We start from the raw sequence: 14,744 nt of genomic DNA, 5'->3' as shown, positions 1-14,744 counted from the left end.
GTACTGTGCTATAAAGGTTAGTGTCATCTGCAAAGGAACAGAGCTGTTAATCCCATCCTCTATATCATTAATAAATAGGTTAAACAAAAGCGGATCATGTACTAAACCTTGGGGAACACCACCATCAGTAGTCCTGACCACTAATAGCAACTACTTGTCACTGGCTTAGAAGCCTTCAAAGTCCACTAGCGCTTCCATGACATACATGGACATTATGTGTCCTCAAGGGGTTGGGGGGCACTTAGTCACTGTCTTAAAAGAAACAACCATGTTTCTCTAGTCCTAAAGAACCCTTTTAGACTCCAAGTTTGGATTAATCAATTCTTATCCACCAAAAAAATGACACAAATCAGCATCCACCATTGCCAGACAATCTGACCTGATATATTATTTAGGATCCTGACTTTATATATTTCACAGATTAGCGCTGTGGAGCAAGAAGTTCAGAATTTGGAAAAAGAGAAGTCTGTAATGGTTCTGCAGCTAGAGGCTCTGAGGAGGGAGAGGAATGAGGCCGAAAAGGACTTGGATTTACTCTGTCACTTTTACAAAGAAGAAGCACAAGCCCATAAGCAACATATCTTACAGGTACAAACCTGAACATAATACTTTTCAGTAATATAAGATATACCACTTTTAAGAATCCTATACGTAGATATCCAAAATATTTGGGGGAAATGTATAAATGTTTACATATGAAAACTGGCATAAATATGGGTAAAACTTTGCGCAACGCTCTAAATTTTTGCGCAAAAAACAAGGACAGTTGTATAATTTCCACACTTACAAGGCTTTAACCAAATTTTTTGGCTTTTTAACACTTGAAAACTAGCATGCAATCTTTGTATTTTGCATGTGTATATAAGCCCTATGAAAGTGTACTTCCAGAGCTGCTCTCCCGCCCATTCTGCAAAGTTCGTTGTGGAAAGACACAGCCCACACTGGGTGGTCGGGATGCCAAAGCAACTTTGCGATGCCCAGTGAATTCCATGCACACGTCTTGTGCATGCAACACAACTGCCCAGCATTGGCTGCTTCCCTCCATGCCAAACTTTGTAGAACTTTTTTTTTCCATTCTTTATTTTATAATTTTTCAAGATACAACATAGTATAAACAATCATCCTAAACTAATCATTAGCATATTTAACACATTTCTCAGCATTATATGCCTATAGGACATTCCTCAGGGCTCTCTTCAAAGAATAGAAAAAAAAGAGGGTAGTCCAACTACGGTATATGACTTCTCTACATTGCCTCTTAATCCTGATTGATCTACCCCTTATTCTACTAAGTGCACCTTTCCTTCTACTCCACCCCCATCCTTATACCCCCTCCCTTCCCCTTTTACCTCCTGCCTGTCTCCAATGTTTATCTCTACTAATCCCTTTCCCCTCTGTCCCTGGTCTCCCTAAATGCTAGTCATCTCCTGTTGTGTGGGAGCCTCATTCTATATTGTTTCTACTAGAGTCTCTCTCTCTCTCTCTCTCTCTCTCTCTATCTCTATATATATATATCTATCTATCTATCTATATATATATATATACACATATATACTTACTATTGGATTTTTAGCAGGTCTTCGTATTCTTGAGTTTCCTGAAAGTGTACCCAATTTGCCCATGTGTGTAAAAAAAAAGTCTCATGGCAGGCTGATGTTAGATTTTCCATAAGCATTACATTATTTACCTTGATAATCCAACGTGATATTGAGGGTGCTCCCTTGGAATTGCCTGTGGGTGCATGGTATGAATCTGTTTTAGCACTCTGTACTATCTTCCTGAGAAGGAGAGCTTATAGATATCTGGTGGACGAACTGGAAACATTTTTAACCACTTTCTCTGTAAGGGTAATCTGAAGGTCTGATTCCTCCTTACGTACATATGACAGGACAGCTCGGTCCGTGAAGTCATTAGTAGTAGTGTATGTACTGAAGATAATTTGGGTCTCAAACAGAACTGTTGTTCTGTTGTCATAGTCAATACCTCATATTTTGTTGGTCTCTCTTTAAGATATTGTGATGATGGTAGGGATCATAAAAAGTGTTGAATTTGATTAATACGCCATCTCCCCAACAGGGCTGGTTCTGTTGCTTCCATCAGATGTTCTGCGCTTGTCCAGCTTTGTTCTGAGTTAAAGTGACATGCCCTAAATTTCCCTTCCTGTATCCACTGCAGGAATATAGAATCCTCTAGGCCTAGGGAAAATAAGGGGTTCCCCAAGATTGGTGTTAAAGACTATTTTAATGGAAGCATAAACTCCCAGACCCTATGATCAAAACAGGCTTCAATGGTAGGACCTATAATTGGGTAGCTTTTCAGTTTCCTAATGTCTTCTGGTCTATACTAGGGGACACATTAAGGGTGATTTTTTTCGCAGCTTGTTTAATGTGTACCCATGATTTGCCCCCTGAAGTCTGACACCAATCGAAAACCCTAATTAGCGAGATGTGGTAACTTCTCATATCGGGTAGACCAACCCCCCTGACTTTTGATCGACACAAGGTTTCTCTTTTTACCCTCACTGGCTTCCCCCCTCCAGACTAAAAGTGTATTCACTGAACCAAAAAATTCATGTGGTGGTTATACTGGGACACACTGAAATGCGTAAAGAAGGCAGGGGGGGGGGGGTGAATTGACATTTTAAATATTGATCTTCCAAACCATGCAGTGAGCCGGCCGGAGTGAAACGTTCGGTCCGGTCGGCTCCTTTTTGCGCTGTATGCGCTTTTACAACCGGACCTAAAACTGTGGTCAACCACGGTTTGAGGTCCAGTCGTAAAAGCGCATACGGCGCAAAAATGAGCCGACCGGACTGAACGTTTGACTCCGGCCGGCTCATTGAAATGAATTACATACGGGAGCGCATACGAAGGCATACGGGAGCGCGAGGTTTTAGCTCCCCCCTGCCGTATGCGCTTCCGTATGGGAGAAAACGTAGTGTGAACCCAGCCTTAGAATAGTTTATTTTAAAATTAGAAAGCCTAGCATAGGATTCTAACTGTAGTAGGGCCGGCAAAGAAATCCATGGTTCTGTAACATAAAAGACCAAGTCCTTGTGTAAGCCGCTATCTTATGTTCCCTCCCCTCCACATTAAAGGGGTACTCCGGTAGAAAAAAATTGTTTTCAAATCAACTGGTGCTAGAAAGTTAAACATTTTTATACTTACAGTACTTATCAGCTGTTGTATACTAAGAGGAAGTTGAGTTATTCTTTTCTGACTGACGACTGTACTCTCTGCTGACACCTCTGTCCGTGTGAGGAACTATCCAGAGAAGGAGGAAATCCCCATAGCAAACCTCTTCTCCTCTGGACAGTTAATTACACAGACAGAGGTGTCAGTAGAGAGAACTGTGGTCAGACTGAAAATTCCTCTGGAGCATACAGAAGCTGATAAGTACCGGAAAGGATTTAAATTTTTTAATAGAAGTAATATACAAATCTGTTTAACTTTCTGGCACCAGTTCTTTTGAAAAAAAAGTAGTTTTCCACTGGAGAACCGCTTTAATTCCTTTCAAATTGTTATTTGCCCCGATCCTACAAAGGAAGGATTCCAGAACGAGCAAAAAAATCAAGGGTGACAGCTGGCACCATTGTCTCATTCCTGTCAAGTCTGGGCAGGGAAGGAGTGCGGCCCTGAACTCACCCACAGTGTCTGTCCCTGCCTACTTACGTACCTGCCCTAGGCAGCGCGTCCGTAACCACGGTGCCGGTCCCTTCCTATGTAAGTGATGGCCGTAACAGTCAACACAATAAACTACAAAAACAGATACAGGTCAGGAACAGTCAGGAGGTACACAAACTAACAGAAATATACTAAACAAACACACATTAAAGTCAAAGTCAACTAGCCAAGTACGTAACAGGAAATATCGTAGTACCAAGACGCAAACACAGAAGAGAAGTCAGAAAGCCAAGTCGAGATCAAAATAACCAATATCAGGAATCACAGGATATACAATGCTAGCTACTGGAGATAAACACTTTCATAGACAACTCCTGGATGTAAAAGGCTTCCTTAAATATACCTATGTATCTTGCAGGAGGAATCTGATGGGCCAACACTAATCAGCACCCAGACACACAGGGGCGTAATGCTAGCAACAAAAATAAAAGCTCTCAGGGCAGATTATCCTTTCAGGTTCTTACAGTTCCATTTCTGATTCTGAATACCAGAATACCATTTGCTCGGAATCTAGCTGTTTTAGATCCATATAGAGCCCTAATCCAACTAGTAAAATAGTTTTTTAACCCAATGGTCCAATTTACCCAGTCGAAGGCTTTCTCCGCATCTGTGGATAGCAGCATAGCCCCTATAGCCTTCGACTGGGCAAAATGCACTAAATTTATTGTCCTTATAGTCTTGTCCTGCACCTCGCTACCAACCATAAATCCTGCTTGATCTTGGTGTATAATGTCTCCCAAAATAGCTGATAGCCTATTTACCACAATTTTTGAAAATAGCTTTAAGTCACAATTTAAGAGCGATATGGGGTGATAATTCACACACTCACAAACTTTGTAAAACTTGCGGAAGAGCAACTCTAGAGGTACACATTTAAAAAGGTACACCAGAGAAATGTTTTCTAATCAACTGATTAGTTATACTAATAAGCAAATTACTTCTATTTAAAAATGTCAAGCCTTTCAGTACTTATCTTAAAGGAAGTCCTGTAGTCTTTCCAATCAGGCATGGTGCTACCTGCTGCAACCTCTGTCCATGTCAGGTACTATTCTGAAGAAGTACAAATAAATAAATAAATAAATAATTTACCCACATCTGTGTACCTTTATGGCACCAGTTGAAATTTGGAAAAAAAGTTTCCCCCCCCCCCGTCCAGAGTACCCTTTTAAGGCCACAACTCTATAAAGGCATGCAGAGTGCCCCCATAAACCATAGTACCAGCAAAGGGTTATGCATAAATTGTAAAAGATTCTATTTACTGTGTGTCTGTGCACTTTGACAGGATAGATTTTTTACAATCTGGGCGAGTAGGCACCTATGATACACTACTAGAAAGGCTACTCTTTTAAACAACCTAAATACAATTTTAGAAGTATCCTTTATCTCATACCAAGGGAATCAGGACATGTTTTACTGTCTGCACATGCTGGCATTCAATCACATTGGACAGAAAATTAAGCAAAAAAAAAGTATATAGGCTTTTATAATATTTGCATATTTAGGTCAGCATTTCACATTTAGTGTTTGTAAGCAATACCAGAAGAAGGTTCAAATCATGGAAGATGTGCAAGCTTTTACATTTATGATTTTTATTTGTTTACGTTCAACTCTAGGTTTCGGTTGAAGCCTTAGGATTCATTACCATTTACATATTTTGTACCAGATATGGAATTAAATACTGTAATGCTGAAGCAGCAAAGCCCTACCAAAATGAGCATGCATATGTATATAACATTCTGTGTACGTTTTTTTCATTTACTCTTATGTGGTGTTATCAGATATTCCATGCTTATCGGGGTTTGCTGGAGGAACAGATGGATGCCCAGGAACATCGCTACAGAAAACTCCTAGAAGAAACTATCCATGATGCAGTTCAACTTTCTGCTCGAAACCAAGAGCTGGAAAGTGAGAACAAGCAACTACAGAACAGTAAGACTGCCAACCCAAATGAACAGTGTTTCTAAATGAAAGAGATCAGTGGCATACCTACCATCTAGTCCCATGCTTTCCCTGATGTCATAACTGCTACCTTCAGCCATCACCAGAAGTGAACTGCATACATATTTATACAGCTCCGCTTGAATTCAATACTAGCTGTATGAATACATATGCGCTTGGCTCCATGCACACCGAAAATATATCAATATTTAATTGAAGAGGCTTTGCTATAATAAAAACACATTGCATATCTACAGGACAGGTAATTAGAATCCAAGTGCTGGGACCAATCACAAGAAGAGGGGGCCAGTGTCTCTAAAGTTTAAATAAAGCAATTGTTGAGCATGTGCTTTGTAGCTCAATTCAAATATATGCAACTGGCATATGGTGTTTTTCTCAGAAGAGCTTCCATATTTGGGTGTCTAAAGCAGGGTGAGAGAATAGGTGGATGGGAGAAAGGTATACATATATATTCTGCTAGGCTCTGCCCATTAATTCACTGACCCTGCTTTAGGGTACGTTCAGACGAGTGGATCCACATATTTTACGCAGCGGATCCGCCGCCGAAGGACCGCTACATGATGCCTCTAGTCGTGTCTGCTTGGAGCAGCAAGACGCCACCACGAGCAGACACACTGAAGCGATGTGTGAGTCGCCGCGCATGCGCGGTGTTCTCGCACACATTGCGGCCGCTTCCCCTGCTTCATGAGCTAGGCCGAGAGCACTGCGACTCGCATATTACAGTGTGTCTGCTCGTAGCGGCGTATTGCCGCCCCGAGCAGGCATATCTAAAGGCACCATATAGCGGGCCTTCAGCGGCGGATCCGCAGCTTAAAATGCACTTTGGATCCGCTCGTCTGAACGTACCCTAAGACATCCAAATACCTTGACTCTCTTAATGCATATCTGCTACACTAGAAGGGTCATACAGAAATTATAAAAAATGTGCCAACCAATATGCTGTAGCATTAGTTATTTGCCTCTAAATTATATATGGTCAAACACTTTACAAATAGCCATGCATATTTAATAAATGATCCACCTCAAGAGATGTTTAAAACTTAACGCCATATGTAGGGCCCATTCACATGGCAGAATTTCCAAGCAGAATCCAATGGAAGAATTGTATTGTAATCATTAGAGATGGCGATGTCCGCCAGGATATTCTGCCTTGTGAATGGGCCCTTAACCTTCTCATTGTGATGTGACCCCAGTTAGCGAGTTAAAATATACAAACACCTATCTGCCTACAGCAGTGATCCCCACCTCTAGCTCTCCAGCTGTTGCAGAACTACAACTCCCAGCATACCCTGACAGCTTGCAACCATCAGGGAGTTGCAGTTTTACAGCTGTCGGAGACCACAGGCCTAAAGTGATCTGAACTTGCAGATGTCCAGAGCCTTATTAAAGGGATATTCCAGGCAAAAACTTTTTTATATATATCAACTGGCTCCAGAAAGTTAAACAAATTTGTAAATTACTTCTATTAAAAAATCTTAATCCTTCCAATAGTTATTAGCTTCTGAAGTTTTCTGTCTAACTGCTCTATGATGATGTCACGTCCCGGGAGCTGTGCATGATGAGAAAATTTCCCCATAGGAACTGCACAGGTCCCGGGACGTGAGTCATCATTGAGCAGTTAGACAGAAAACAACAACTCAACTTCAGAAGCTAATAACTATTGGAAGGATTAAGATTTTTTAATAGAAGTAATTTACAAATCTGTTTGACTTTCCGGAGCCAGTTGATATATAAAAAAAAGTTTTTGCCTGGAATACCCCTTTAACAATGATGCCAGAGTAACATAAGATGTAATATATCTGTATTGTGATATAATATTATTTTATACACATCCAGTCATCTTTGTGTTTAATTGTAACCTTCATGTCTAATTTCAGGCTTAACAGAGATCAAGAAAAAAGACCTAAAGAAATCCTAGGTGACTGCTTTAGGTTATGAATCCAGATCTGTACAGAGAAGAGGGGAATGATAATGTTGCTTTATTTGGACAAAAATGCAAGTCACTTTAGCTTTACACCATAAATGTGATATTCTTTATTATTCTGCAATGTTGTCATTTACCACGACATGTATATTTAAAAAAATAAAACAAAATCTTTGGGTCCAGATGGCTCACTAAGAAATTTCTTTATAGCATACCGGTCAGATCCCACAAAAAAACAAAAAAAACTGTTATATGTTACTCAGTACCTAATCCTGCTCATGTACATATAATTATGCCTCTATCGTCCGTATTTCACAAAAAATAAAAATAAATAGCATATTAAGGGTGCATGCACACCACGTTTTTGCAATACAGTTTCCGTATCGGGTTTTTCCTCAAAACCTGACTAAACTGTATCAAAATGTGTGTACAAATTTTAACCCAAATACGGTTTGAAAAATTATGTCCGGTTGCATCCGTTTTTTTTAAAGAAAAAAGCGTATACGTTTTTAACTTTTCACTCCATTTTGAATAAAGTTTCACTTGTTTGATTGAAATTCCAAGAAAAAAAACTGTACAAAGTCAAAAACCGTATGGTGAAAACCGGATGGAACCGTACGCTCATACAGAACCTCTACGGTTCCATAAACGTATAAGGTTTAATACGGTTTTTTTAATACGGTTTTTTACCCGGACCAAAAAAATGTGGTAGACTACGGTTTTGGGTACAGATAAAAAAACGGACAAAACCGTACAAGGCGCAAAACAGACTAAACCGGATGATGCGTTTGACATACGGTTTACAATGCTAAGTCAATACGGTTTTCTATACAGTTTCATAGGATTTTTTACTTGAAACCGTATACGGGAACTGTATAGAAAAAACGTGGTGTGCATGCACCCTAACGCTGCTCACTGCCTTTTTCATCCTTTCTTGTGGAGGGGACATGTCCCTCACGCTCTGACTCATTGGTCTCAGGAGAGAGCCTGGCAGTCAGTCAATCACTGCACTCTGCTCTGTAACTCTTTCCTCTCTGGTTTTATGCTGTACATATTACACAGAAAGGAGGGATGATTATTGGAGATTGCCTGTACTTTACCACCAAAGACAATATGGTGAGTGTATAACTTAGATCTTCCTATGTCATTCATCCTTTGGCAGTCCTGTAATGCTGGGAGTTGTAGTTTTGGAATAGTTGGAGGTACAGTGTTTTGATAACTCTATATTAAAAGCAGTGTTTCATTCAGCTGTGTGCCTACAGCTTTTGCAAAACTACAACTCCCAGCATGCACAGACATCCTTTGGTTGTCCAGGAATGCTTGGAGTTGTGGTTTTGCAACAGCTGGAGTCACATGTTTGGTAAAACTCTGTTACTGCAGTGTTGCTGCAGGCGGTTTTTCTCCTGCAGCCTTGTCCATCACCCTTCTCTTGTCCATGACCCTTGGACACTCATGCTGCTGTGGTACTCATCAGTGTCCAAGATATGGGGACCCCTAATGGAGTGATTTTCAAAGGCAGTTTTATTTAATAAAATGTGGAAATTTTTTAACCCCTTAACTTTTTGCATTTTCGTTTTTTCCTTCTTACCTTTTAAAAATCATAACCCTTTCAATTATCCACCTAAAAATCCATATGATGGCTTATTTTTTGCACCACCAATTCTACTTTGTAATGACATCAGCCATATTACCCAAAAATCAGCCAAATAAATAATAAATCATTTTGCGACAAAACAAAAAAACAAACAAAAAAACAAAACACTTAGTTACTTTTGGGGGCTTCCGTTTCTACGCAGTACATTTTCCGGTAAAAATGACACATTCTCTTTATTCTGTAGGTTCATACGATTAAAATGATACCCTACTTATATAGGTTTGATTTTGTCTTATTTCTGAGAAAAATCATAACTACATGCACGAAAATTAATACATTTAAAAGTTCCTCTTCTGACCCCTGTGACTTTTTATTTTTCCACAAACGGGGCAGTAAGAGGGCTCATTTTTATGCGCCGTGATCTGAAGTTTTTATCCGTACCATTTTTGTTTTTATCAGACTTTTTGATCGCTTTTTATTCATTCTTTAATGGTAAAAAAAGTGACAAATTCGCGATTTTGGACTTTTGAATTTTTTTTACGTGTACGCCATTGACCGTGCGGTTTAATTAACAATATATTTTTATAGTTCTGACATATGTTTATATTTATTTACATGTTTTTTTTTTTATTAATGGGAAAAGGAGGGTGATTCAGACTTTTATTAGGGAAGGGGTTAAATCACATCTATTAACACTTTTTTTTTTTTTGTAGCAATGTTATGGCCCCAATAGGAGACTATAACATTGCACACACTGATTTCCTACACTGATCACTGCCATGCAATAGCACAGCATTGATCAGTGTTATCACTGCTCGACTGCTCCCGTCTGGATCTCAGGCACAGAGCAGTCATTCGGCAGCCGGACGTGCAGGAGGCAGGTAGGGATCCTCCTCACGTCCTGCAAGCTGTTCGGGATCGGTGATTTCACCACGGCAGTCCCGAACAGCACCACTGAGCTGCTGGGAAGGCTTCACTTTCACTTCAGACGTGGCGATCATTAGGTGCGGGTCCCAGGATTGATGGACGCCGGGACCGACCCGATATGATGCGGGGTCACCGGGTGACCCTGTGTTATATCGCTGGAGCCGGGCAGGACGTAAATATACGTCCTACGATGTTAAGGGTTAAAGAGGTATATTAGAAAAACTAAGATGCACAACATATAAAAACTTTTTGTATCTGACAGTGCCCATTTAACTTCAATACATTTCAGTAGTAAGTGGAAATAAATAAAAAAAACATGAAGAATGGGCCAGAAACTGGTGACAGACCATTTTGTTTTTGCGATCAATGGGGACCCAAATTCAAGCACCCAATCCCCTGGCATGCCACTAGAACATGTCAGAAGTTACTTTTTTTTAAACTTAGGTTCCCTTTTCCCACTTGAGGATTTTTAGCTGTTTTCAAATATTTTTAGTTGGATTGAGATCAGGATTTCTGGTCTCCTCCGACGGCCCTCATCTTTACCATTGTGATCAAGGAATAGTGGATAAAACTGACCTTTTTAAAGATCAGCCCCTGAATTCATAGGTTTCCATGTGTCATGTGAGCCCAGACAAAGTGGGGACAGGTTAGTCTGATTTTGTCCTTGGATTTAAACTGAACACGGAGGCCATGAATGTGTCCTGACATTGTTTTCATTGTTATATCCTTTTCCAGGAGACACTTTACATTGTGTAACTAATATTTAGAGGTGCCAATATTGTTTACTAAAACTGTGCAGAATTGTTAGAGAAGATTATACCTTATTGTTAGAATTCCCCCAATCAACCTGGGCGTAAGCACCACCCCCTGGACTCTTTAGGCCAGACTACACATAATTAAAATAATAAATCACAACTATACCTCTGTCTGTCCGGCTCATCTTGCTTTATCACATGCTGCTGGTAGATAAATCTTGTCAAATAAAACATGCACTGTTGTTACATTAAAGGGGTACTCCGGTGAAAACCTTTTTTCTTTTAAATCAACTGGTGCCAGAAAGTTAAACATATTTGTAAATTACTTCTATTAAAAAAATCTTAATCCTTCCAGTACTTATTAGCTGCTGAATGCTACAGAGGAAATTTCTTTTTGGAACACTAATGACATCACGAGCACAGTGCTCTCTGCTGACATCTCTGTCCATTTTAGCAACTGTGCATAGCAGATGTATGCTAAGGGCAGCATGGTGGTTAGCACTGCTGCCTTGCAGTTCTGGGGCCTTGGGTTCAAATCCCACTAAGGACAACAATAAATAAAGAGTTATTATTATTATTTTAATGACGTCAGCAAAGAGCACTGTGCTCGTGATGTCATCAGAGAGAATTACAAAAAGAAAAGAATTTCCTCTGTAGTATTCAGCAGCTAATAAGTACAGGAAGGATTAAGATTTTTTTAATAGAAGTAATTTACAAATCTGTTTAACTTTCTGGCACCAGTTGATTTAAAAGAAAAAAAGGTTTTCACTGGAGTACCCCTTTAAGCCTTCTTTCAGGCATCTATACGCACATTTATGTGCAAATCCAGGTTTTTATGCAAACAGAGGTCATGGCCTTGCGCATCTGCCAGATTAACTAAAATTTATGTCTGCACATAGAAGGAGTAAGCTAAAAATCTACACCTGGCGTAAATTTCTGATAATACTTATGCCTACAGATGCAAATTTCATTCAGAAGATTTGCATGTTGAAAATCTGCACTGTTTCCTCCAGTCGGAAAGAGGCAAAATTGTGTGGATTTAAGTGTGAATCGTTTTTTCCTCCATAACTTTTAAAAATCATAACTCTTTCAATTTTCCACCTAAAAATCCATATTATGGCTTATTTTTTGCATCACCAATTCTACTTTGCAGTGACAGTCATTTTACCCAAAAATCTACGGCGAAGCCAAATAAAAAAATAAAAAAGCTATTTTGTAACTTTTTGGGGCTTACGTTTCTACGCAGTGCATTTTTCGGTAAAAATGACACCTTATCTTTATTCTGTAGGTCCATATGGTTAAAATGATACCCTACTTATATAGGTTTGATTTTGTCTTTCTTCTGGAAAAAATCATAACTACATGCAGGAAAATGTATACGTTATAAAATGTCCTCTTCTGACCCCTATAACTTTTTTATTTTTCCACATATGGGGATTTATGAGGGCTTATTTTTTGCGCCATGATCTTTATAGGTACCATTTTTGTTTTAATTGGACTTTATGATCTCTTTTTATTCATTTTTTATGATATAAAAAGTGACCAAAATACACTATTTTGGACTTTGGAATTTTTTTTTACGTGTACACCATTGAATGTGCGGTTTAATTAACTAGATATTTTTATATTTCGGACATTTACGCACGCGGCGATACCACATATGTTTATATTTATTTTTATTTACAGGTTTTTTTTATGGGAAAAGGGGAGTGATTCTGACTTTTATTAGGGAAGGGGTTAAAACTTTATTTTCACCCCCCATACTGGGCTTTAACATTGCCCACACTGATTTCCTACACTGGTCACTGCCAGGCAATAGCCTGGCATTGATCAGTGTTATCGGCGCTTGACTGCTCCTGCCTGGATCTCAGGCACGGAGCAGTCATTTCGGCGATTGGACAGCGAGGAGGCAGGTAGGGATCCTCCTGCTGTCCTGCAAGCTGTTCGGGATGCTGCAATATTATCGCGGTGGTCCCAAACAGCACCACTGAGCTAACAGGCAATCTTTACTTTCACTTCAGATGCGGCAATCAACTTTGATGGCCGTGTCTGAAGGGTTAATACCGGGCATCACTGCGATTGGTGATGTTCAGTATTAGCCGCCGGGACCGACGCGATATGACGTGTATGCATACGTCCTGTAGCGGGAAGGGGTTAAAGTGGTACGTAGAAGAAATATGGTGAATTATACTCACCGATAATTCTATTTCCTGGAAGTCTCCATGACAGCACCCGGAGATTGCACCTGCCTAATTGGGACAGGAAAAACACTGAGAGTTTAAAACCCCACCCCTTCCTCTCCATTCCCAGTGTATTATAAAGAACACCGAGTAGAAAGGAAAAGTGATCACCAAATGACCAAACAGAAAGAAAACCAAAGGGTGGGTATTATGGGTGCTGTCATTGAGACTTCCAGGAAATACAATTATCGGTGAGTATAATTCACCATTTCCCAAGTCGTCTCCATGACAGCACCCGGAGATAATACCAAAGAATAGTATTTAGGGAGGGACCACAGAACTCAAGACCTTACGTCCGAACGCCATGTCCTGATTAGAAAGAACATCTAATCTATAATGTCCGGAAAACGTATGTAAATTTTTCCAAGTGGCTGCACGACAAATCTGCTCCACAGAAGCAGATGCTCTCTCTGCCCATGAAGAAGAGACTGCACGGGTAGAATGAGCCTTTAATTCAAGAGGGGGATTTTTTCTCTTTGCCGAATAGGTGTCTGAGATGGCCATACAGATCCATCTCGCAATAAAATTCTTGGAAGCCTTTTTCCCTTTGTTAAGACCTGCAAACTGGAGAAAAAGATTTTTGTCTTTCCTCCAGGGACGGGAGGACTCAACATATTGTAATACTGCTCTCCTTACATATAAACAGCTGAATGATCTTTCTTGAAGCCTCTCCCTCTACCTCCTTTTCCATAGGACCAACGGCCTGTTTTGCCTTTACCTCTATAGGGCTGATTAGTTTGAGAAAAGAGGCGAAAGGGGGTCTTTTTTGGTTGAGTTTTCTATTTGGGAAAACCTTTTTTTATTGTCCGAGGCTTTAGCCAGGATATTATCTAAGTCAGTTCCAAAAACAAATTGCCCATAAAATGGAAGGACGGCTAATTTGTTTTTGGAGGTAACATCTCCTGTCCAGGATTTTAACCAGAGGACCCTTCTTGCAATATTGCAAGAGGATTTAGAAGCCTGGATCTCAGACTGAATCATAGATCTAATATCATTCATAATATCAGGAGTTTCCTCTGAGACTAAATTGGCAAGACATTTTCTACATAACGTTTTTTTTGAAGACACCTGAGGTTCCTTATTACAGATTACACATTTTCTAATTTTAGATTTTGTTTTTATGGAAATCAAAGCTGTATCCTTTTCTCCCTAAAATATAAAAGGGAGCAAAGGATCAGACAGTAGTTCTGAAGATAGGCCAGGGTATAACCCCATAGGCCCTCATTACTCACGGTTACTTGGATCTGTACGGGCTCAACCTCAGTGGCCTTGACCGGTGTAGACATCATGGAAACTGTAGCAGCAGAAATGGCTTCAGCTGTGACAGATAGCCCCTTCAAGGAAACAGGCATAGAGGCTTGAAATCCATCATGATAAAACGCCTAATAAAGAACCAGCGTCAGGAGTACTTACAAGATAACCTGCGGTTGGTAATAGGGCGTAGGATGTAGCAACTGAAATGCTGTCGCTGGTCTCTGCGGCGTTAGCCTCTGGAGTAAGCGTCTTTCTGTTATTTCCTGCATCCTATATTCGTGGGGATTTTGAAATCCCCGCTTCTTTCCCGGCCAGGTGTGACGTCAGATGCCTAAACACGATGCCGGAAATGTACTCCGGAGGACTCCTCCGTCCCCGGAAGTGACGCTTACCATAGAGCCCTCCGGT

The 14,744-nt window shown here is 40.1% G+C and overlaps 1 protein-coding gene across 3 annotated transcripts in view; it reads left to right on the top strand.

The window, feature by feature from the left end:
• LOC130267262 (chromosome-associated kinesin KIF4A) overlaps positions 1–7,862 on the top strand; it is a 52,504-nt gene extending 44,642 nt beyond the window's left edge. Inside the window, exons 16-18 of one of the 3 annotated variants that reach the window (XM_056516712.1) lie at positions 421–588; positions 5,462–5,588; positions 7,520–7,862. In XM_056516712.1, the coding sequence (XP_056372687.1) occupies positions 421–588; positions 5,462–5,588; positions 7,520–7,560 (336 nt within the window). In that variant the 3' untranslated portion in view covers positions 7,561–7,862. Of the gene's footprint in view, positions 1–420; positions 589–5,461; positions 5,613–7,519 lie in introns of all 3 variants that reach the window. The other 2 variants (XM_056516710.1, XM_056516713.1) reach the window with 2 other exon arrangements.
• Positions 7,863–14,744: the final 6,882 nt, after the last annotated feature.

Source organism: Hyla sarda, chromosome 4 (genome assembly GCF_029499605.1).
Source record: "Hyla sarda isolate aHylSar1 chromosome 4, aHylSar1.hap1, whole genome shotgun sequence".
In the NCBI taxonomy this organism is placed as follows: domain Eukaryota; kingdom Metazoa; phylum Chordata; class Amphibia; order Anura; family Hylidae; genus Hyla; species Hyla sarda.
This window is presented reverse-complemented; position numbering and strand designations above follow the sequence as displayed.